The following is a 26,261-nucleotide window of genomic DNA, read 5'->3' on the forward strand; positions in this document are numbered from 1 at the left end:
GCAGGGATTCCAGACCATGAGACCACCCAGTCCCCTCATGAGACCGCCCAGTCAACAATGTACTGTATCTATTAAGCATTCTGCTTTTATTAATCAACAATCATAACAGGACAGCTAAATTTATTGAGTTAGCATGTAGTAGAAACTGCCTTGTCATGGTGCTGGACCTGGTTGCTGCCTTTTCAAAACTTAAAAAATTCCAAATTAATAACATAATATTTTCGTAAATTATCTCCATCATACAACGTGTATGCAGACACGGAGACCAAAAGATGACCCTCTGCTTTGATTATATGAGAAAAGACTGATACCTTGAGGAGAACAGTCTTGCCAATCCAGACATTTTCTAATTTCCTATATCCTCTTTGTAATCAAAGCAAACCCCTCCACCCGCAACAGCAATGATGCACCACTCCATAAGGGGACCATGTGTGTTTACAGAAACAGGAATTTGTCCTGAAATTAAGTTTCTTTTTTTGAAGCACTCATGTTATTTTAACTTGCATGTAACTGCGGATGGTTAAAACAGAACACCTGTATTATATTAACAGAACTGCTGCACAAACACATTCCTTAGTGGACCTTAATGCAAATATCTAGGCGGTCTTTATCAGGCATTATGATGGTAAGATAATGAACACTAAATAATCTGCAACATGGCTGCAATTCTGCATGTATTGTGCCAAATGCAGATAGTGAGGCAGAGGACAAATATCCTAACAAAGCACTTGATTTGTATGCTGTTCTACAGTGTTGGCCACATCTAAGATCATCAACTTTGTATAATGACCAAGCAAATGGGACAGGCACTACAAATGTGTAAAATGAGTTTCTTCTCATTTACAATAATCATTTATTCTGCATCACAAAGAAATAAACTGGGATCCAACTGAGATGGATTGAGTGTTTCATAAGAGTGCTCCCTGGATATCTCCCATATGACTCACTTTAAAAAGGTAGGACATGATGGAGGGTATTCAACTTTCAGGTGGGCCAGAAATTTCTCGGGAGGCACTAATGACTGATGCTGAAAAGCCGGTTGTGCTATTTAATGTGTTTAGACCCTCACCAGGTCAAACAGAAGAAAGAGAAAGTGCCAAAGAAAACAGCCATTGACTCATTCGAAAAAGTAGCAAATTTTTTATTCAGCTAGTCTGTACTTTTGTTTTAGAAACTTTAACTTACTTTCACACTCAGATTCTTCCCAGAGCATATGAAAAAAATCATTGAAGACCACAAAAACCTGCAGCCGATCTGACTTTAGAAGGATTTGACTGCAGTTGTCTGTAGATCCTTTATCCTGAAAAACAGAAATAAATGTCAGTATACTATTTTTTAGCAAGTGGCCTAACAATGTATAATTGCAAAGAGCAAAATCAATTAAAAAATATGCAGTATTCATTAATATTCAGCACAAGGCAATACACTTAGCTCATGATACAATTCAAACTGCAATTCAGGCTTCACTACCCAATATACCCAAAATGTCATTTTCATAAAATAAATGTACTGTATGTCTAATAATAAGTAACGCTATACATTCATAAATCAAACACTGAAAAAAAAAATGTCAATACATTGTACAAATGCACAAAATTTAACAAGTTTTTGTAAGCTTTTATTATTTCAACAATTGTAGATATTAATAAAAAATATCTGTATTGCAGATACATGGGTCACATGTGGATTAACACAAGCAAGAAATACATTTCAATGTACTGCACTTGTGACAATAACGACACTATCTATAAAGCTAATGCAGCACAAACCCATATTATGTTTTCTACATTAACATCATACATTGTCCCAAAAAGTGGCTGTCCTTTTACTTCCTGCTTAAATGCCTTGCTGACCTGTTAGCTATGGGACCTGAATGGATCGATAAGGAACTTATGTTACACTTCCTTTAAAGAAAAATATAAATGACAATACTATGCAGGACACTGAGGGCTCAACACTGTGACAGTATCCACTGCAGTTGAAAACACTCTATTAAGGTGTACAAATATAACAGAGACAGACATATGATGCGGCAGAAAAGTAATCATTGCATATGTGGATACTTTCTCTCCCTATCATACCGTTTAGAGCAATCCAAGACACAGTATTGTAAAATTCCTTGTTGCTGTAATCTACCACCTGTTTCTGCGTATTTATCATAGGCATATCAATCTCTCAAGAACTCATTCTCACATTTGTGGCTCACGAGAGCTGCAGCATGATGCTCCTAGTTGCTTTTGAGTATATCATGAAAACTGTCCCAATGCGATATGTTTGTGTTTTGACAGTCCCAGTAGAGCCCAATTTTTAAACAAGGTTGTGGATGTACTTCAGAAAAACTGCTTTGATTCACCATACTTATTCAAGGAGGCAACTCAGTAAGTTTGTGCAAAACATCAAACCTGCTGTTCCAACCCACTTTCATGTACAGTAATGTCTAAGTTGTATGCCAACATCTTTCACCTTCACATCATTATACTGAATGCGAATAACAGTTCAACCAAAGTGCAATCAGTTTGGCATGTTGCAACTTAGCTCTGCTTCAATCAGATTTTTAAATCCCTGTTTTCAACCAAAGACATTTACGTTTGCCTTTGTGATTCATTTTAGTCATGTGGTTATGTATTAGCAGTATTTTGTAAAACTAAATCCCATACAATGAAATTGTATCTCATATGTATTAAAAATAGCTTTCAAAATATACATGATATATTCACAGAAATCATTTGTTCTGTGGCATTGTAATAAATTATGAATATTATTCAGATGACAAGTTTTACAGTATTTAGTAATGCTTCTAAATAATGCTTGCAACTAGGTAAACTGCAAATGAACATTAGGGGCAGTCTAATGTTGTGTACGAGTGAGCACAACCTGTAATGGACAGGCTTTGTGTAACACCAGCATATATAAATTTGCTTCATTCATACATTGTTACATATGAGTTACCCTTGTTTCTTATTGCAAACAGGAGTAATTAAAGAGAAAATGTATTTTATACTGATTATTAGAAAAATTAAAAGATCAAATTTAAAAAAAAAAATTTGTGTTTTTTGCTCATTTGTTTGTATTTTAGTAGCTGAAAAACTGTCTAGTTATCAAAAATACTAGAAACAGCTCATACTTTTCTGGAATTATTTAATAAACTATTATTAGATTTTCTGAATAACTGTTTTGAACAGTTTCATTTGCCAGGCTGGAGTGTCCATTTTGTATACAAAACTAAAGATTGACTTCAACATCCACAGGATATCTATAGAATTAAAATATTACGGTTTTGAGGTGTCTCTGTATCACTGTCTCTTAGAGAACATGGCAGATAGAGTTCAAGAACAGACATTTAAAGCAATTGTATTTTTTGTCTTTTATTATTTATTTAAATAAACAACCGCTTATTAGGAAAATAAATTAGATTTTTCTTGCCAAGCATGGCACCAACCGTTTTTGATAAAAACATGTTCATAAGGAGTTTAAAGTACAGACTAAGAATTAGAAACTCATAATCCATTGGAGTGATGCAGATACATGTCCAGAGGCTATCATACAGTTAAGAACACTGAAATGCACAGGAAATGATAAAAAAAAAAAGGATTTCACAAAAGCAATAATCAAAACAATGACATTAACACTTAACACCACAAAAAACAAGAAACTAATTCTGGACTTGAGAAAGCATAGCACAGAAACTGTTCCTCTTTACATCAATGGAGACCATGCGGAACAAATGAAGACCTTCAAATTCTTGGGAACCACATTTCAGGGATCCTCTCCTGGGGCTTCATGCATAAACAGTGCGTACCCACAGAAATGTTGCATAAGAACGGTACCACGTTCAAATCGCGATGTACTGTATAAAACCTATACTTGGCGTAAAGCCAAGCACTTTTCCACAGTACCTCATACCCTGTCGTACGCAGGTTCTCCACTCAGTTTTGCAGACTGGCGGCACCCAGCGTCAAAGCAGTGCTACTGTTCCTGTGTGCTTACTCTTATTTCTTAGAACCACATTCCTGCCGCGGCTTTATAAATACACTGAAACTAACCGCATATTGTTTATTAGTGTAATGCATCTGATTGTAATTAACTTGTAACAATATAACGGTCCAGGGAATAGCCATAGTATTCCAAATACCATAACTGCTTTAGCATTGTTACTCGCACTGCACCTTTTTTTGCTTCTTTCAGCTGCTCCTGTTAAGGGTTGCCACAGTGGATCATCTTTTTCCATATTACTGTCACTGCACCACTCAGAGTATTTATATCACTGTATATGAGTGGAGAATCACAGCAGCAGATCGGAAAGAGAATTATCAGTATACAGCATCAAGTACACGCTTGCCGTTCAGCCATGGCAAAACGTTTCAAAGCCTTTCCTGTACGGACCTCGTGGTTCTGAAACAGTTTCATCCCAAGAACTTTAAACAGTCAATCAGTCCATCAAGTGCTCCTTGTAGAACTGTTTGTACTTATAAGTACAATCACCTCACTGTAAACTTGCACTACAGTTATAATATTGCACAACCTGCGCCATTTTATAAAGCGCGTATTTACATACGAGTACGATATCATTTTTAAGATGAAATGCAGCAAAATATGTTGATTATATAGATAAAACTTTAACTTCATTTAAATAATCTGTATCTACATATATAATTCACTAAGGGCACGCAAGACAGTGAGCGCAAGCAAGGCAGAGAGCCCCGCCAACTCTAAGACCATGGGATATGCTCGACAGAGCCCGCCCTAACCCTAACCCTCCTACCAAGTCATGGGATAAGCACGACAGAGCCACACACGCCAACTGTAACCGTCCTCCCATGTCCACTGTCGCTCTTGAGGCATGTGCACTGCCTGCTCACGTGCCCGCACACAACAACTCACCAAACACAGCCTCAGTCGCTTTCGTCTGTGCAAAAGTCCACATGCACCGCTGAGCCACACTGACTTTTCACCACACGCAAGACAGAGAGCCACGACCGCCAACTCTAACAGAGCCCTGCCCATGGGTTACGCATGAAAGAGCCATGAACGGCCATTCTAACCCTCCTCCCATGTCATGGGGAAAGCACGACAAGGGTCCGCCTGCCAACTCTCACCCTCCGCAGGCTTCCAACATCGCTCTCGAAGCAATTATATGGCAAAATCGACTTCTCAACTGTCACTCTGGAACAACTCAGTACGCGAGCTATATTAAGCGTCACCAACGAAGACTCACTACACCTAAATGAACAGGTGCTGAAACTTAACCCTAATGACGAAGTAACTTTCACCAGTATTGACTCCATCATCACAGACGATCCTGCAGATCAACTTGCATTCCCCGAAGAATTTCTTAATAGTCTTACTCCCACTGGCATGCCTCCGCATAAACTCAAAATTAAAATTGGTTCTGTCATCATGCTTCTCAGGAACCTCATGCCAGCAAAAGGTCTCTGTAATGGCACTAGACTTTCTGTTACCAGCATTCACTGCAATGTACTGGAGTATAAGACTATCAAATCTGCTACCTCACAAACTGTCCTTATTCTCTGGATTTCCCTGACCCCATCAGATTCTAATTTGCCTTTTACTTTTACACGCAGACAATTTCCTGTTAGACTGCCGTTTGCAATGACTATTAATAAAGCACAAGGACAAACTTTCAAAAAAATATGCCTGTATCTGCCAAAACCTGTTTTCACTCATGGACAATTGTATGTTGCTCTCTCCAGAGTTCCATCTTTTCATTCACTGACAGTTGTATCCTCAAACCCTGCCCATTTGGACAACTGTGTCTTTCAGGAAGTGTTCACTCATCAATAAATTATTAAATGCGGCATATGCTACGCCGGGGGTTGGCTAGTTGTTAATAATTAAACATGAGGACAAGGTTCTGCAGCGCTAGCTAGTTCACTGATTGATCCTACCTTGTGCTGTATTCTTTCTTGGGCTGTCGCGACACTGGAAGGATAGATGGATGGAATAATTAAACATGTACTACAAAGGTATTTCAATGTTCCTTAAAAGTTTTCAAGAATCGTCGTTGTAAGCTTACAGATGGCTTAACGTCTATTACAGAGCTGATTGTGTGGCGATTGGGTATGTGAAGAAAGAAAAGTAAGGACAGGAATTGGAAGTTAGTACGTTTGAAAGAGACAGTACTGCTACAATAAATTATTTCGTCGAAGGTTGCGCATAATCACGCACCATGTTTCCACGTTTAATAACATGCTTTAACTCCTATCATCATGAAAAAGATATCACGTATACATCTCAGTATTTTAATTATTCAGAGAGCTGTAATATCACGAATGTAATGGACTCTGTGTCCTGTCGGAGAAAGAGAAAGCACGTAGTGATTCACACACATAAAGCAAAAGATCAAATACAAAACAAAGCATTTAACGTGCTACTTTAATTATGATGTGATTTGAGAAACTGGTTAAACGATTTTAAGATGAAGTTTATGATGTTCTACTTTAATGACAAAATAAACTACGTAATTAAAGTGGAAATTTCGAGATTGAAGTTGACATTTCGTGCTTTGTTCCCTACTGTGTGCCTTTTTTTTCTCTGTACCCTAATAAGCTTTCACATGACACTCACGACGGTGGGCTACAACTCACCTTTTCACAGCAATTTTGATATGTTATTTTGGGCACTGTTCGACTTTGTGAACTTGAGCTTTCGAGTTTCTCCGACACGCTATATCAGTCGATCAGCTTCCTTTTGTTGTTTATACCACTGTTTAAACCAAAAAATAGTACGTTTTTCTTTGCCTCCACTTGGTATTTCGCTGAAATTCTTCCATTTTCCCTCTTGCTTTTTCCATTGTCTTTTCATAGAACACTGAGCTTAAGAGCTATTTATATTGATATCCAAAGAGGCGTAATTCTGGGAGGAGACGGGGTGGGACAGCAAGCACATGCATGAGCATTACTTTTCACGCTGATCGGGATTTATGTAGCGGAAGAACGCGGAAGTGGCCGAACGCACAGATTCCTGCATCTGGATTTTTCTGTGCGTAAGCACATTTCAGCTTTTGTGCTTACGTCATGTTATAGAATTATGTTATAACTAGACATTAAGCCCGTTACAATAACGGGCGCTAGAACAGTAGTGCATACACATTAGTAGGAACAGTCTATATTAAATGGCAAGGGACCTTGTATGTGGCTGTAATATGCGTTACTGTATTGTGTGCCTTTCATTTTCTCTCTCAGCAATACTGGTTTGTATTTCCATAAAATGCCTGTAATTTTGTCTGACAGTAATACAGTAATTCCTCGCTATATCGCGCTTCGACTTTCGCGGCTTCAATCTATCGCGGATTTTAAATGTAAGCACATCTAAATATATATCACGGATTTTTCGCTGGTTCGTGGATTTCTGCGGGCAATGGGTCTTTTAATTTATGGTACATGCTTTCTCAGTTTGTTTGCCCAGTTGATTTCATACAAGGGACGCTATTGGCGGATGGCTTAGAAGCTACCCAATCAGAGCATGTATTACATATTAACTAAAACTCCTCAATGCTATAAGATATGCTAGAAGATATGCTTCCCGTGCGGTACTTGATTGATTGATTGTTTGCTTGTCTCTGTCTCTATCTCTATCTCACCCTCTCTGACATTCTCTGCGCCTGACGTAGGGGGTGTGAGCAGAGGTGCCGTTTGCACAGAAGCGGTTTGCCTAGTGGATACGGACGCACCTCTAAGAAATGCCGCTTTATCGCGGTGCTTCCAAAAGCACACTTATTGATTTTTTGATTGTTTGCGTTAATCTCTCTCTCTGACATTCTCATACTGTATCACAATATGGTACACCGGATGCACAGCACCAGACAAGAAGACTCTCTAGAGAGTCATAAACATAGCACCAAAAAAAAAATAAAAAAATTAACAAATTGTTGTCTGCCCTCCCTGGAAGATATTGCCCACTCCCGCTACCTCACCAGAGCCACAAACATCGATTAAGAAACCTTCACAACCTGGGCACCACCTGTTCGAACTGTTGGTCGGCATTACAAATCTTTGCTGGATTATATTTGTTGGATTCAGAAACAATTTCTTTCCAATAACCATAAATACACTGAACAAAAATAGGAAAATTAAGGAAGTTTAAATATATATATTTTTTTAGTCATTGCTGGGAAATAGACAAATACATGCTCTCATGCAGCTACTCCCCATCGGAATTATATTATTTTACCAGTTCCATTGTTATTTTATCTCATTTGTTTTTAACTGTATTTTTACATATTGTACTACTGCTTTTTCCTTGTGTTGTAGTATTGGTTGGATTTCAAGAAAAGTAGTGTAATTTTTGCTTTTTGTACAATGACAATAAAGGCTTTCAATTCAAATATTTAACTTTAGGTATAAGCATTCATAAATCACCGTTTACAACTTGCAAATACATTTGCAAGAGAGCTGACCCTAAGGACACTGAAAGAATGGCTACAGAAAAGTGGGGCTTTACAGTCATATGTTAAATAACAAATTACAACAGTTCTTTGAAGCAAGACAGTGGCAACACCCAAAAATGTCTTGGTTGTACTTTTAAATCAATGTAATGGTATCTTGACAATTAAATATATCAGTTTCTATCAAAAACCATGCAAATTTCTGGGAGTGTCTAAACGTTTGACTAATTTACACACTGGTAAAGCTTGCATCTTTACTAGTTTATATTGTTTGTGATGTGTGCATGTGTTCGCTTAGGAGGCAGATACTGCTCTTATTCGGGACTTTTCACAAAGAATGGAATCAATTACGAACTGATGGAAGTTGTGTACACTAATCCTACAATTAGAAAATATAGTTACTGTCTACGAATTGGTTTAAAAGGGGGGCCTTGAGGAGCCAACGCCAGCGATTTTCAAATAAATATGGTCACACAAATGAGACAAGTAAAAGTAACTGAAAGCAAATGATTGAAAACTACATGCTTAACCCAAGTTAATGTTGAAATAACACCGCAAATCAGGTTGACGGTTTTCATTCTAGTCAGTTAATTAAAATTTTGGGATTTATCAAGACAAAACGAGTAAGACTGACAGATCGACCGAGCTACTTCTGGATTGTGGAATTGGATCCATAACTTTAGTTTGCGCGCTTTCGTGTATATTTTTTAGCTGTATCGTGATTTGCACTAATGGAAGTTTTAAACGATGCAACACGGGATGAGTCAGTGTCATAAGCAAGTTTCTCATCTGCGTTATAAAGAGGAACAGTTGATCTTGATGGATTTCGCTAATGGGAAGTGCTCGGACCAACTTTACCAAAGTATCTGACTGGGTTATTAAAAGAGAGAGAGAACCCTGCCGAATCATTTGAATAATCTCTGAAAAAAACACCATTGGAGTGGTCCTCAGTCTATAAAAGTCAAGAATCACGATTACTTTTTTAAAAAATCAACGCTTAGTTATTCCGTATCGAGTGGACTTACCTGTGAAGAGATGATGCCGTACAAGGATTTGTAGTCATAAAACTCCTTGTAACAGTTCAAACAGACCCCGACTGGCTGGGCATATCTCAAAGTACAGTTTACAAATGCGTTGCATTTTTGGGTGAAGTTTTCGGACAAAGCTTGACAATGGCTGTCGTCTATCGACAAAGGGGAAGAGTCAGAAAAGCCAGTTGCTGAAAGGCTCAACTCTGACAGAGATACGCGTTGTCTCCACTCCGCTACAGGCAACCTGAGTCCGTCAGGCTGCAGCGCTTTTGAGATGCCTATGTGCACTGCTAAGATAATAAAGTCTGTAAACCGCATTTTACTCTTGCCTAGACAACTGATTTGCGTTGCTCAGTGCTCTGAGAGACGCAACTCAGGACAGCATCGATATCAATTCACTTCCTGCTTTCGAGAGGCTCGTTTTATCACGTGAACTCTTCGAGCAATCATGAGACCGACCATGGGCGGAACCACGTGACAATCCTCTACAGAGCCTCTGGGTTTCTGAATTTCTCTCTACTGTTTACGCGCCTCAGGCAGATGTATTAGATGTAGATCTTTCGCTTTGATTACAACACTCGCTCATTCAGCGTTACTGTTATCACCTTTTTCAAATTTAAAGCATCACAATAACATTTTTTATAAGGTATGGTGTTTTATCTAGCCATCCTTCGAACTCCATTGAACGTGTGTTTTCACGGGGAAGGGGTCTATTCCAGCAACACCGAGACCAACCCGGAACAAACACTGACTACGGGCACAATTAAGAGATGCCTAAAAACCTTAACAGACACAGGGAGAACACGCATACTTCACATCAAAAGTCACTATGCCCTAATTCATGTTCAGCCTCCTCAAGATGTGAGGCAGATCTGCATAATACTGTCACATCATTTTGATCTGAAGCATATTAACATAGTTTTATACTCATTTTTGTGACATTTCACTGTGGCTCTGATCAGTCAAATCGAGGATGGTCAGTTGCTTCTGCCACTTACATAGTGGATTGCTGATTAAATCATCCTTTGGGTTTTAATAAACAAGCACTTATTCTAGCCATTCATCACTTTTTTCAGCAGCTGACTACTTACATCTTTTTAACTCTCATGCCTGGGTTTTGACACCGTGAACTTCTAATCCATTGGAAGCCCTGTTTGGAAAGTGCTAGCTGAGAATAAGGCTGTATAACAAATGAACAATGCAAGAATGCCACCAGGATTGATGATAAATCCATTGTGAGAGAAACATATACGTTAAATTGTTAGAATGCAAATTGGGTTTTACAGGTTGACTACACAAGTAATCATATACAATACTGTACTTCATTTACAGTCATGAATGGCACAATCAGAAACAGATTACAACAAAATCTAAACAGAAATTTCAAACTAATTTATAACTAATTTGTTTATTAAATGCATGCTATTATATTTAAAATTATATGAAAAATATAATCTAGTGCATTTTTCTGCAAGTTGTAACTACCTGTGTATTAATTTGACTAGATAGACAGTACCTGAGCTTGTTTTGGCATGGTCATTGGCTATAGCGAGCAGTTAAACACAATCAAAACATCATTTATTCTTTCAATGTTTGTGCAGACTAGTGTTTGCGTGCAGAATTTTACACATGACTTATGAGGCATTTATACTTACACTAGCTGTGTTGTCTGGTTTCACCTGAGAAACTGCATAAGACAATGGGCTTTGGTTATAGTGCCATCAGATTTACTATGTAACAAAGTATGTTTTGTTTTTTTTTACAAAGGGCTAATATTATCATCAGGCAGTATGGTGTTATGGTTAAGGCTTTGGACCTAGGAGTTCAAACCCTTCAGTTGTGGGTTCAACTAACAAAAGATTCCACTGAAACTGTGTGGCCACAAGCCCATCACTTCACTAAACTGAGCATCAACTGCAAATATCAATTGTAATTTAAGTGTTGTGAGTCACCTTGGATAAAGTCATCTGCTATGTAATAATAATATTAGGTTACTGGAGCGGCTTACTCTTGAACACGCTATATACAATTGTCCATGAGGAAAATATTCCTACCATAAATTAATTCTTGCTTTTTCTGATTTTCCTAGTGACTTGGCTTTTGTTGATTGTCATTGCAAAACAACTTTGCAGGCAATCAGCTAGAATAATATGAAATCTGAGTTTTATCATTATTAGATATTCTCTTGTTTACATTGTTCACTCAAGTATTTCTTTTTGTATTTTTCATCAGTTGTATTTTTTTCTTGCCATAGCCATAGGCAGACAATTAAGTTCTAACACATTACATTTTACTTTGACTTATTACAAATAGCAATAGTGTTTACAGGCTGCACATTTAGGCAGCCCAGGTAATGAATTGAATGTTTTCACTTTTGGTGCTGTTTTGTGCTTGAAGTGGAAAAAAATAACTGCCAGTACTGCTTCTTAAATGAACTGGGGTCCCATTTTAAAGTGTGAAAATGCAAATGTATATGTAAAGAATTTTGGAGAGCATAGGGGTCAGGCAGTTTGGGGGGTTTATTAACAAATAAAAAACATGAAAAATGCAAGTCTTTTGGTCTTGTCCATTTTGAGAGATGGTCATCTGAGACGGAACTCTGTTAGCAGCTGTGTTATTTTTCCTTTTTTAAATAAAAAAAAATTAGATATCCTGTATATACTCAACCTGAGTGGCTTTATTACAGCTTATACAAGTATATCTAAGCATGACTGGCAGAAAAAAGGCTCAGAAAGAAATGTAAGAGACAGCTAAAGCTTCATCTAAGTCTAAATAGGCCTTTTGTTCAAGTTCAAAATACTTTTTGGCAGAGACTGACCTGGAACAGATAGGCAAAACAATGGATCTCCTAGGACCTGACGCTGCAGCATCACTTCCACCCGAGAGCAAAAGTGGTAGCAAAAATGCAAGTTAGCTGGGCCAGGAGACCTTGTTGATTTCAGAAGGTTCATTGGAACTGAAAAAGGCCTTCCACGCTGCCAGCTACCCATCAGGGGCATTGACTCCGACTAGGCTTGCTACTCCATTCACGGAGCAACGAGAAGATCAAAATGAACAGTTCGAGCTGAAGGTAAAAATCACTGCAATAACTACTACATTCAGGGAGGACATAAATGAGATAAAGAGCAATATAAAGAAGAATACAATGGATAGAAGGAAAGACAATGAAAGGACGATGAAAGATATAAAGGACATAAACATGACAAATTAGAAGTTGTTTCAGGATAGTAAAGACTTGGAGAAATAAGTTATTGCTTTGAGGTAACATTTAAAGCTATGCTAGAAAAATAGAGGAAAAAGTAAAGGAAAATGTGAGTAAGAAGAAAGATGGTAAGCTAATTCTGATCTATCCTTTTCATCCCCACAATTGTAAGTGCCAACACAACAATAGGCTTCATAGCCACAACTTTCTTACAATATTGGAAATTAAGGTTAAAGCTATCCTATGTAATAATGTACAGCCTTAATTTAAGATTATAAAATGACAACAAAAGTTCAGAAGCAATGTCTCTGTGACCAAACAGTAAATTCTGTAAGCTGGAATGTCAAAGGTGTCAATCAAGAATTAAAGTGAAAGAAAGTATTCTCTCACCTAACCGCTCTAAATGCCAAGATAGTAGTTTTACAGGAAATTCACTTAATCAACAAGGATCAGTTTCAGTTGCAAAGAGACTGGACTGGCCAAACATTCCACTCCAGCTATACAAAGAAAACTAGAGGTGTGAGAATCTTAATTCACAGAACAATTTAATTTGTAGTATCAGGTCCTGAAGGGTGATATGTGATGGTTAAGGGTAATTTATTTAATTGTAAAGTGATTCTGATAAATATCTATGCACCTGATATGGACGATAGAGACTTCATCCAAAACGTATTTGCATCCATTCCTAACTTGAACACTCACAAAATTGTAATGGCTGGAGACTTTAATTGTGTTTTATATCCAGACCTGGATAGGTCTTCAGCTACAGGGCTGACAACATCTAACACTGCAAAAATAATCACACAGATTTCAATTGTCAATGTCAACGGCAAATTTATTTATATAGCACATTTAAAACAACATAGGAATGCTGTGGCCAAAGTGCTTTACAATAATAAAATTTAAAGAACATACAATTAACATGAATAACATAAATAGAAATAAAATAAATGAACATAGATAAAATTTATACTAATAAAAGACAAAGCCCTCACTGACTGACTGACTGACACTAATTCTCCAACTTCCCGTGTAGGTAGAAGGCTGAAATCTGGCAGGCTTATTCCTTACAGCTGATTTATAAAAGTTAAGCAGGTTTCATTTCGAAATTCTACACGTAACGGTGGTCGACAACATCCACATGTTGAACTTTCTTATTTATGGCCCCATCTTCACAAAATTTGGTATGCAGTTTCCCTGCGCTAACCAAAACCAATGTACGTACTTATTTCGGTGGTATGACGCCACTGTCAGCCGCCATATTGAACTTTTCAACGGTCATTGTTACTTATGGGCCCATCTTCAAGAAATTTGGTACGCGGGTTCCCAACACTAACTGAATCCTACTTATGTACATATATACGTCCACAGCCTGCAGCTCGGTCACCGTGTGAGGCGGCGTTGGGTCCCCCATCCCAACGCCTCCCACATTGTTGGCTGCCTGCCTATATAAGACCGTCCGTCGCTCTGGTCTCTACATTCCCTTCCTTGCTTCGACACGGTATTCAAGTCTCCCTGCTGATAACTTCAGCCTTTTTATTTAATCCACGGCTTCTCCGCTGTTTTACTGTTCGTTTATTACGATTATAGTTATTGTGTAGGTATTTTAGACTTACTTTACATTGTTCAGGTACCCATTTCCTTTATCGTTCCAACCGTACCCCCATTAAGATGTCTATCGAGGTGATCACCATCGATCAAAGAACTGTCACTTACCGAGTGGTTTCCATGCCTAGAGATGGCACCTGCCTTTTCCATTCTCTTTGTTACATATTGCACGGCCATATCAGGCTCACTCTTGATATCCGGAGGAACATTGTGTCATGTATTGAATGACTGGGACAGGTTCAAGGTGTGGACTGATGACGGTACAGGAGATAATTATACTACACAGGAGCACTATAAGAGTGAAATGCTTCAGCCCTTCACCTATGCATCTGCATGTGAGTTGATGGCTGCCGCTGAATTGTTCAGTTGTCGCTTTAAAGTGTACCGAAATGGCCAAATATTTTACACCTTTCGACAACCGCCTTTGCCTCTTAATCATCTTAGATTCACAGGTGACAATTTGAGTAGTGGACACTTTGATGTTTATGAATGTTTAAACTCTCAAAAGCTGGATGTGAAGTTATCGATGAAACCAGATGTATGCTTACAATGCTTGACAGATGCCAAATGTCACATGAACACAAGTCCTGCAAATACTGTCGTAATTGAAACAAACCATGAAACTCAAACCGATTATGACAGCAGCAATCCAAGCTGTGAGATTTGAGACAAGATTACTGTTCACATGGCCAACTGTACGTTCCATGCTCAAGAGTAAGCTCAGCGCACAGCTTGGTCATATTATAACCGGCAGGCAGAACTGATAATGTGGTATACAAAGAGATCCTTAACAAATAAATATTGGTATATTTTCCCTCAGTTTAAAAAGGTTTAATTTTCTTCTTAATAAAAATTTTAAGGCAGTACTTCACCGCTGCGAAGTGTGGGTATTTTGCTAGTAAATATTAAATAGAAGTAATGTTACATAATCACAATGAGGAAATCATCAGTATTACTGAAGGTCACGGAATGCAAGTGAATAGAAATGAGTCTTTAATTGATCATAACTTATCAGACCCATGGAGATTTCTAAATCCATACTTAAGAGCATACTCCTCCTTCTCACCAGTAACATCATTGTTACTCAAGAATAGATTATTTCCTTAAAGATAACAATTTGTTTCCCAATTTCTTTCCCAATCAAATCTTGCAAACATAATGCTATTGTTATCTCTGACCATGCCCCTCTGATCATAGAGAGCAAATCACTATACCCTACACACTAACCTTGTAGCTGGCATCTTAACCCTCTGCCATTAGTTGACGATAACTGTACAGAATTTATTTATTTATTTTTTTACAGACAAATGCATCCTCTGAGGCTTCTGCAGGGATACTCTGAAGGCATTTTTCAAGAGGGCAGATTATCTCATATCTTTCCCACAAAAATATAAATATTAAACCAATAAGGCATCAGAGTTAATCAGTGAAATTACTAAAATAGAGCACTAACACGCCATGTCTCCAATGAGGCATATTTTAGGAAACAACAGGCTTTGCGATCAGAGCTCAGCCTCTTGACAACAAAAGAAACAGGACAACTCATTTTTAAATTGTGACATTATTACTATGAACATGGAGAGAAGGCTAACAAGATCTTAGCACAACAAATCCATAAGTGGGAAGTTCGCAATGCGATATCAGTATTCAACAACACTGACGGAGATAGAATCATTGGCCATGAAAATATAATGCACACATTTAGAGACTACTACAATTACACTCCAAATTTAATCTACCATCAACACAATTTTTCCATTATTTCCAAATTAGAAACTTTGCTAAACAAAATCTTCCCAATTTCACTCACCTCCCACCTATTTCTATTCCAGAAGAGATACTGATTAGTCTTGGGGACTCAGACAGCATTTTTATAATATATAAAACCTTTTAAAGTCCCTTCCATTTAAAGATTACAGTGTACAGTGGGAAAAGGATCTCTTATTCAAAATTTCAGAAACGGTGTGGAAGGCAGCCACACACAGAATTCACTTGAGCGTCATATGTGAAAAGCATTCAATTATTCAACTCAAAATGTTTTATTGAGCACATCTATCTCGCTTAAAATTGTCCAAAATGCTTCCAGGGCAAGATCCAACGTGAGAACATTGCAATTGAGCTCCACCTTCACTGGGTCACATGTTTTGGGCATGTACCAAATTGACATCATTCTGGACAAACATTTCAAAATGCCTATCAGACAGCTCTTCTGTCACAATCAATCCTAAACCAATAGCTGTGTTTGGTGTACTCCCAGATGGGCTTAAAGTGGAGAAGGACAAACAAACCATAATTGTCTTTACTTCAGTACTAGCACGTAGACTTATCTTGCTCAACTGGAAGAATTCTAACTCTCCTCTTTTAAGTCAGTGGGTAACCGATGTTATATACTATTTGAAATTGGAAAAAATCTCATTCTCACTTACAGGATCAGTTCAAAACTTTTCTAAAACCTGGCATGACCTAATCAATAATATTTTAGAATAAGTATTCATATTGGGGGAAAAAACTCCTTTCTCTCTTTATTGCTCTCAATTGTTTTACTGTGGCTGTTGGCCTTCCTGTCTTTCTCATGGGTGGGAGTTGATTTCAATTTAATTTAGTTTTGTTATTTTTTGACTTGATTTTATGGAATGTTATAACCATGTGTATAAAGTGAATTGACACCTACACCAAGAGTTAAACCTATAAGATTTTGATATAGAGTATCTTAAATAAATATGAATGTTTGTGGTCTTAATATGTAGACACGTAGTTTGTTTACCTTTCAAAATTTCTGATGGCAAATAACTAATTTGGTCTTTCACTTTTTTACTGAAATGAAATGTTGCAAAAATGTGTGCACCATATTGACAAAAACTTGGGTGCCTTCGCATAAAAGTTTCACGATACATTTTCAAGGTATATAAAGTCCCACTGACTTATAAAAAGCTTTTTTAATTTTCACAAAACTATATAAAAAGACACTTTTCTAATATAATTAATTCAAAAATATTTTATCTTTACAAAGAGATGAACATTCTTCCATTCTCAATTCCGGTTTAGCTGCATTGTTACAAAGTGTTGTTAATACACTTGCTCAAGTGTAAAAGTTAAAAAGTTGTCTTAGAAATAAAATATAAAAATATCTTAAAATATATTAAAGATACACATATAATAGAAGACAAAGGCTTTCTAAATGATGTTGCTAGAATTTTTATTTTTAAAGGTAAACACCAGCATCATGTTGAAATAACAGTTGTAATGCAGATAGAGTCAAATTGTGCCCTGGGTCCTTCTTTCTTTCAAAACCAAATATTTAAAGCTTGCCTTGATTAATGTTGTAGAGTCAGAATCTCAAACACTTCAAAGCTTTCTCTATTTTCTACCAAGATATTAAAACCATTCACATTTACTTGCACTTGGACCCAGTCTGCCATATAGTAGCATCTCTCCTGTACAACCTGTTTAATGCAGTTTCACACATGTAAGATACTGTATATACTGTAAGTGATGCAGACTTTAATGGTTCAGTAAAAAGTGGGCATAAGAGAACAATGAAAGATTCTAAGTACTTGACCTCACCTACTCCCAGTAAACAACCCTCAGATATATTAAAGATGCAAGCGCTTAGTCAAGACCCATTGCTTTTTTTTCACACTGTCCTCTCATCTGGGTCAGTAGTCTATGTGACCTTCATTTTTTTCAAGGAAAATCACAAATTCTGTGGTGCAACATATCCCTGGCCAATCACAATCCCTCGTGACCCATTGACCATTTGCACAAAATTCCTGTCCACCTCTGTTCATGGCATGCCATTTTCCATTTCATACATGGTCATCTGGGGCAGTGACCTGCCTCATACATTAATCCCATGACTCAAGTCACTCATCCACTTCATCCATTGCTCATGATTTGTGTCGCTGCCTGTCTCCCTGCTACCTTATCCTTCACTTTCTTTGCCAGACCCCACCTCACTCATGGGTTTACTGCATTCACCTTCTTTGGGGGTGGTAGGTTTTGGTGTATGTTGTTTTCAGCAGCTGCAGTGGGCTGGTGCCCTGCCCGGGGTTTGTTTCCTGCCTTGTGCCCTGCGTTGGCTGGGATTGGCTCCAGCAGACCCCCGTGACCCTGTAGTTAGGATATATAGCGGGTTGGATAATGGATGGGTGGATGTTTTCAGCAGTTTCAGGGATGTTACAGGTCTTCCCATGTCCACAGAACTAATAAAATTCATTTGGGTGTTTTTTTCTTACCAGACGAGTAGAAGATCGAAGCTATGGCAGAAAACACATATTGGCATTCCCAACCTTGGTTGCAGGTTCGACACCCGTGCATCTCCCTCGCCTCACTTACTCCCCGAGAGCGCTACCGCACAATGTGACGTGCCCAAGCTGCGCCAATTACACACAAGGGAGGGGGGAGTCCGCAGAAGCCACTGAAGGAAGCAAACCCGAGGAGGAACATACGGAACGCAGAGGACACCCAAAAGCATCCAGCATCCAACCCTGAGCTGTATTATAGATGAAGCAGACTGGGCAAAGCCATGGCCATATGACGAATGCAATTAATTACACTTTCAAAAATAACTGTGCACGAAACTGAGACTCTAAACACCCAATTAAACTGCCTTTGCCAAGCTGCGCTTTCATTACGCTTTCTATTACAACGCTTCTAGTCTTTTGGATTTAATGCATTTAACTTGATAAGCGGGTTAGAAAATTGATGGATAGATCTGTGTCGAGTATAACCGTGGGCGTAATATAAAACACTTGACTGCCAGTGTGAAACGATAGCATTTGAATGGCGAAAGCTAAGAACTGCCATCATTTTTCTGTCCCCGAAGAAGTCATCTTTATTATCTTAGCGGCTTAAGTGCTTATACTCCACATATTTCGACAAAGACTTTTCTGTCTCTTTCACTTTTTAGTATCTCTGTGTTAAACCCAATTGTGACTAAAATATAGCAAATGGAAATAGGTGGAGGAATTATACTGTGCAACAGACGTTGATAAAAAGAAACGTCACTGCTGTTCGAGTCGCATTTCTGTCTGATTTAAATTGTCAAATTAATATAAAGTATACTTTACTTTCAAATGTGTGTTTTTGTGCTACTGTGATGTGATGCACATGCCTGGCTGCAGGTACAGCATCTGTAACTGTAGATGGCAGAAACTAAGACCAGCGAGTTATTCTTTCTCTTCGACCGGGAACAAATTCAAGAGGAGACAGTATCGCGATCTCTGGCATTTTAGACACAACACAGTTTAGCGCTAGAAATTGTGTTATGCAATTAAATTGAAACGTCTGCTATTACTAAAGCATTTTTATGACATCGAGCAATGCACGCCATTATACACGTGGGGGAAGTAAAATGACAGGATGGAAGGTCGTTAAAGTCTTCAACAAACAGGAGTTTAAACTTTGCCTCTAAATATACATATTGGAAAGAACTGATGCAAATCATACTAACATATCAAAAGTCAGACCCTCAAATGGACAATTCTTGGGAGCAAAGCGACCGTCTTACCTCACGTATTTACCAATTGTCTTTTCCCTACTGACGACAATTTTCAAATGTGTGTACGAGGGGGGAACAATAATTACACTGTCGAGCCAAATGATCTGGGCTCAAATTCTGATTGTGTTAATTGTTCAAAACCCTTGAATCAACCCATTGCAGTCAATTGTCTCTTTAATGTGAAATTAGTGGCTCTTGATAACTTACCGTCCGTCGCAATCCTCCAGTCATCATGTTAAGTAAAGGATGAGAGTAAATTATTCTGATGTCTTTCTAAAGTACCCCCTAGGCACTGGGAATAAATGCCTATGTTACCTTTTGCGACTTCTGATGGCTCTGTTTTCCATCTCTAGCACGTCTGAAATGCGACTAATTGAATTATTCACGTTTCTGTCAAACGGATTCGTCCATATTTGACATATTGAAATATATACCTAAATAGCTGACAAAAAAGCGCATTCCGCACTGCGAAAGCCTTTCAGACGATATACTCTTTTCACAGATAATGGAAAGTAAAACCACGTGTCCTATTTTAAAACGCGGATAGTTCTAAAATAATATTTCGGCACATTTGTCTGAAGATAACAGAGTAAAAACTTTGAAAATCATGCTAAATACATTTTATGTGAAGAGCTCGTTAGTTTCAATATAATTTTAATGAGCTTAAGAACACAACATAGTCGGATATTAGCCGCTATTTTACACATACAATTTCAACAATATTTATATTTTAAAAAACAAAAATTAAAGTACACTAAATTTACAGCCTGTGTTGTCTAAAAATGTTATTGTACACGCGTCTTTTAATTGCGCCGATTTACAATATGTTTTACGCCAAAATTCATATCAATGAATCGTATGTGAAGCAACCTGACTGTAAATTAAAAAAAAAAAAAATTATTTGAAAATACTTTCACTGCATTTTTTAAATATAAAATGATAGAAAATCCATTCCTTTTCATTTGCAGTTTTACGTAACATATAAGAGAAGAAGCGGTTTTAATAGTGTCAGGCAGGCACAAGGCACCGGGGTAAAGTTTAAAGCACGTATTAACTTTAAATATCCGTTTGAATTAATGCAATTACAGCTTCTTTCTTCTCGTATTTATTAGTTTGCTTTATCAATGGTAGAAAGGCGGAAATAGAAGCACTAAAGAAGCTCTCTAAAGTCTATAATGTTCATTCAAAAATGCCTACAACTTTGACATCACCTGCTTATGGAGAGATGCTACAGTTTGATCTGAAGATCTCTCTGATAAATAATCAGCATGCAGAAAGCTTTCAAATTTTTTTTTCCAGTAGTTTTTTTTAAGCCAATAGAGTTTTGAATGCAGCTTTATCATTTTTTATTGATTAGAGTAATCAAGATAAAAGATAGCTGGGTTAAGAGAAGTTCGGCATATCATTAAAGATAACAGTCAGTTAATTTTGATGCGGTGGTAATGGTGGCTGCAATGAAGAGTTCATTTGCATGAGACGCTGAGCCCAGTAACAAGAGGACAAAAATCACTAATTAGGATTGCAAAGTGTCTCCATCTTCTCAAGCACCCTTTAAGAGAAGGGATGATGCAAAGAACCCACTTTTATGTAAATCCGAGCAAGGACATAACAATTCAAAATGTTCCAAAAGGAGTGATTATTTTAATAAAAATGACAATCTGAATATTAGGTTTTTCTACTTCATCTCAAAGAAGACATTGATTTTTTAATTGATTAACTTCCTATGCCCTTAAAGATAATGCATTTCAAGAGAAAATGACAATATAGGAGATTTGGCGCCCGCAGTATGTATTTACTAAATACAAGGCCGCATCTTCTTATATTTCGTTAAAAAGGAGCATTATTATGGTAAACAGGATCGTGTGTCAGATGAAAGCTCATTTAGACACCGTTCTCATTTAGGGCTGTGTAAAATTAAGACTGCATTTTGTTTTTGCTTTTAAGATGAAGCAGCTCCTCCTAAAAAGGCAACAATTGATTTATAATGCATCTGTGATTTTTTTTGTTTGTTTGTTTTTTTGTTTTGTTTTGTTTAAGCTAATGAATTTGTGACAAATGATAACAAAAGGTAAACCCGTACTGCGTGCAGAGAATTGTACAGGAAAATATCAATTGTTTGTGATGATCGCTTACAGCAAAATCTACAGCGTTATATTAATACTTTAATCGTATAAATCGATCTAAGCTTTTCATATACAAACTTTTAAGAGTTACTTTGACATTGTGCAGGTTCATTTTATACGGGCGATTTAGCTGTCTAGGGACGTAATTAGAACGCTCAACTGAAAAATCGGTTACTATAAATAAAATACATATATATTATATATATACGATATATATATTCACAACTCTTCCATTCCCGCGTAGTTTTAAAAATGCGATTTATTAAACAAATCAACTCAGAGAACAGAGTTAAGTGTCGCTTTAAAACATTAACTTATAGAACATTTTCAGTTAGTTATAGGAGGTTGATTAATATATAATTAAGGTACTTATTATTATGTTCTGCTTAGTAATTATGAAAATGTCATAATTCTGTCCAGTTCAAAGTGCTGCCGCCAGCGACACAATCATGGGGGATATATGGTGCAATACTTACATCTTTTTTATGCGAGCTAAGACAGGCGATGAAAGTTAATCCTACATTTGCATTACGTTTGTCACTTCAGAAAGCATTCTGTGAATTGAATCCTGCACCTCTAAAGGTCAGAACAACACACACACTATTCTTTCTCCTCACACTCACACACATTTACACACACACGCACGCACACACACATTTATTACAATTACTATAGCAGTTAAAAGCATATTAGGTTTGAGCACTAACCAGCGTCTTTTCTTTCTCATCATTTTCTTTAGGGGTTAACTCAAAACCTTTCTTGCCTTTTCCTCCAGTTCTTTCTCAATGGACAAAAAAGAAGAGGGGAAAAAAAGGAAAAATAGCAGTAAAGTTATGCAGAAGTTATTCTATATCCCCTTAGCCAGTCTTAATCCCCGAAAACCTCTTTCTTTTATACCAGAACTGTGCCTCTTTTCTTGTTTTTTGCTTTCCATACAAAATAAAGTCAGTCTGTATTTAATGGTTATGGCTGGATGTGAGGGGGATTTTGCAAATGCGAGGCCTTTTGCTCTGAAATATTGCTCTCTACGTCGTGTGAGTCTACCAACCCACCACGACCTCATATTCTTCCTCGGGTGTCTGACTCGAATGACAAACTAGCTGATTTTTCAGTACATAGCTGGGAAATGTAGTGAGTGATAATAGAGATTTCTCTTTCATTTTTTACGCTTGACTTGGTTATTGTTGCTTTTCTTTTCCCGTGATTCCTTCAGAGGATTAGCTCTGACTTCCCCACTACTGGCGGTCAAAGTGGCCCAAACTCTGGATGACAATTGATGGGGATCAAGGGATTGCTATTCTGCGCCTATAAGAACTGATTTGTGCCGGAGAAACTCATCAAGACGAGGAATAATAACGGCATGTGGGGGAAAAGAGGAGCGCATTCACTTAAAGTGGATGCTCCCAACTTTGCTTTTATCGCCGGGTGAAAAAAAAAGACAAATAAGAATAACGAATTGCTTTTGGCAAACAGCTTCTCATTTTCCTTCTGTAGAGTCGAGTATATATGTATAAATATATAAAAGAGGAAGTCGGTAGGAAAAAGTTAAATATGAGAGTCACTTTCCAAAATGGGTACATACACATTCACTTCACACTTTAGAGTGGCTTCCCTAATACCCTGCTCTCGGGCAAAGCGATCGAGACATACCATTTATTTCTTTTATATACATTTGTAACGTTTAAACTTTCTGAGAACGTGACGATTGTTCATTTATTTTATTTTTCCCGAGACTGTTTGCAGTCTTTCTTATATTATCTGATAATTCCGGTTCTCAGTTTACCTCATTAGGGTCCTGCTGTCCCCTGAACGGAGTTCGTGCCTTCTCCCCGTATCAGTACTGATTCTCTCTGGGGAATGTGGTTTTTCAGAAGTAACAAGTAGTGATGAGATTTTACAAATCTAATTTGAATCGGGGTATGGTATGATAGTTTGGCAGGGTGTGTGCACGAGTATTGCTGCGACTGATTGTCATCCAGGCCGGGGTTGGGAACAGCCATGTACTACTCTGCATGTCGATTTCTGTGACTATGTAGTGGAAATAAAGAAAGAAAGGGATGGGATGATGACAAAAGATATATCAGAAAACGGATGGATATTGTAAGTTATATGGACAATGCAACATTCTGAGGCAATACTGGACGGAAAACGATTAATGAATAGAGTTGATAAACTGGAAATAGTGATGCAAACCAAAACACACGTTTCCTTCCGTTTTGGAGACATATGGTTACTTTAATTTCGTGACTATAAATGTGTGTACATCGTATGGAATCTCAATTCATTTCCACTGTCAGCTGGCACAATTCTGCCTTACATATCTAAAACATCAAATCAGATGATGTGTTAATAGAATCGCAGGTAACCGCGACATTGTAGTGTAATTCCTCGTATAGTCGGCTGCAGGTTCGGATCTTTGATCTACTCTCACAACGGATTTGTCTGATTGATAATTCTCTGTGATTGGTTAAGGGGGATATTTAAATTTTATGCTACGAATCCCGACCCGGATAAGTTTATACGTATTCTGTTCGTACCCCCGTTTTCACTTCGGTTCTCCAAGGACTTGAAAGGATGATCAATGTAAGACTTGTAAACTGAGTTTAAGTAAGTGTATGAATTTGTCCGGCTGAGGATCGGCGAAGCTCGTTGTTACTACCAGAAACTGCTCTATAATCCCCCTCTCCCTTCCCACCGCTTCAAACCTGAACAGGATTAAGCGGACCCGATAATAATAATAATAGTTGGATATTTCTTCATTAGTGCAACTGTCCCACTTATCACTTGAACAGTCGTTTAATCTATTTTACAAAACAACGTATCTCAGTGAAATGAAGCAAATAATTCGCAACTGTCAAACGATTAATTGCATTCCATACAAATAACAGTGGATGCAAGCATCGACGTTTAATGTTTATTGCGCATTTCATGGCACGCCAATCAAAAATGCTTTCCATCATTTCAGATAAGCGATGTATTTCATTAATTTGGATTACAGTCGCGTCCGGGCTCTGTGTGCCGCAAGTGTAGCAGAATGAAATTACGTATATCTCATGTGCTTCCAGAAGGTCTCGTCTCGTTCTATTCTTCGAAAAGCATCTCTCAGCTAAGGTCTTATATGGAGTGGGTAACACGGTGCCGCAGTGCTTAACTACTCTTTATCTGCCTTTGCGCAACTTCTCACCGTTTTAGCGTGCTTTTCCCGAATCTTCCGGTTTTTCTACAAACCCCAAATGATGCGCTTTCAAGTTGATTAGCGTCTTTAAATTGAACGAACGTTGGTGACTGCAGGCGTGAGTAAACGGGAACTGCGATATGGGGGCGTCCTTGGCTGATTTCTGCCTAAAGCCCGACGATGCAGCGTTTGGTACAGATCGACAGACCAATCGTAAAGGTGGTACTGGTCTAAGCAGGCTGTGCAAGTGGATGGATGTGTAGTTTTTATTACGTTCGATTTTCATACATATATGTTAGTAAGCTGATGAAAACCTTTTGTCACATCTACTAGAATGATCGTGCTCCTGCAAACACACTGTTGTAAGAACAGTCCAAACACTTCACATCTGCATCATGTTACCAAATTCATCATTACAGGTCAGCCGAGCAGAATATTTGCCAAAAATAAGAAGGCTGTGGTGCTGCTCGCTGCCGCAGCGAACCACACTGTCACCTCACAATGTTTTAGTTCGATTCCCATCTGTGGTTCCTCCTGTTTAAAACCAGCATTTGATCATTGTGTTAACTGCCAAGATTAACGACTCTAATGTTCTAGCTCGTGCTTGTTAATGGTTGCACTAAGTGATGCTCTGTCTAAAGCTGGTTCCTTACTTTTATGTTATGGTGCCATGCCGTACTTTAACTAAATCTTTCGGGAAAATGATGCCGGCGTGAATGGAATAGCCCACAAACTTCCCAAGAGTTGACCTTTCAGTCCAGTTGTCAAAAGTCGCAGACGTAATACTGTAGTAATAACCTCAAACGTAACAGCATTTGAACCCTCAATTGGCGTTAACAAAATCTTAGAATCAATGCAGGGAACATTTATGAAAGGAAATCTGCTGATTTCCATTAATTAGGTTGTACACATAAAATCCAACCGTTTGTTAAAATACTGGCAGACTGTGCCATTCATGTTATTGACAGGGCAAGTAAAATAATGTTTTGTGATTTTTTTCTATCGCCGTAACCATACAATTTGCACTCAATAGTCAAAATTAATCGAATACAATAAAACACGTTTCGGGTGAAAGTGCAGTTAATGCGACGCGGGTACGGAGCAGCCGGCTTTGGGCTGTCTGTGTAAACTGGGTGGCTCGATCTGTGAACACAGACTGGGAATAATTAACAAACACGCAGCCAGAAGAAGCGACACAAAGAGGGCTTTGACTTCATC

The 26,261-nt window shown here is 37.9% G+C and overlaps 1 protein-coding gene across 1 annotated transcript in view; it reads right to left on the reverse strand.

Moving 5' to 3' along the window:
- Positions 1-9,862, reverse strand: part of ostm1 (osteoclastogenesis associated transmembrane protein 1) — a 42,594-nt gene extending 32,732 nt beyond the window's left edge. The window contains exons 1-2 of the mRNA XM_039747894.1: positions 9,430-9,862; positions 1,186-1,300 (exon numbers count right to left, since the gene is read on the reverse strand). Coding sequence (XP_039603828.1) covers positions 1,186-1,300; positions 9,430-9,753 — 439 coding nt within the window. The 5' untranslated portion in view covers positions 9,754-9,862. The remainder of the gene's footprint in view (positions 1-1,185; positions 1,301-9,429) is intronic.
- Between the last annotated feature and the right edge of the window lie 16,399 nt (positions 9,863-26,261).

This window comes from Polypterus senegalus, chromosome 3 (assembly GCF_016835505.1).
Source record: "Polypterus senegalus isolate Bchr_013 chromosome 3, ASM1683550v1, whole genome shotgun sequence".
Taxonomy (NCBI): Eukaryota; Metazoa; Chordata; class Cladistia; order Polypteriformes; family Polypteridae; genus Polypterus; species Polypterus senegalus.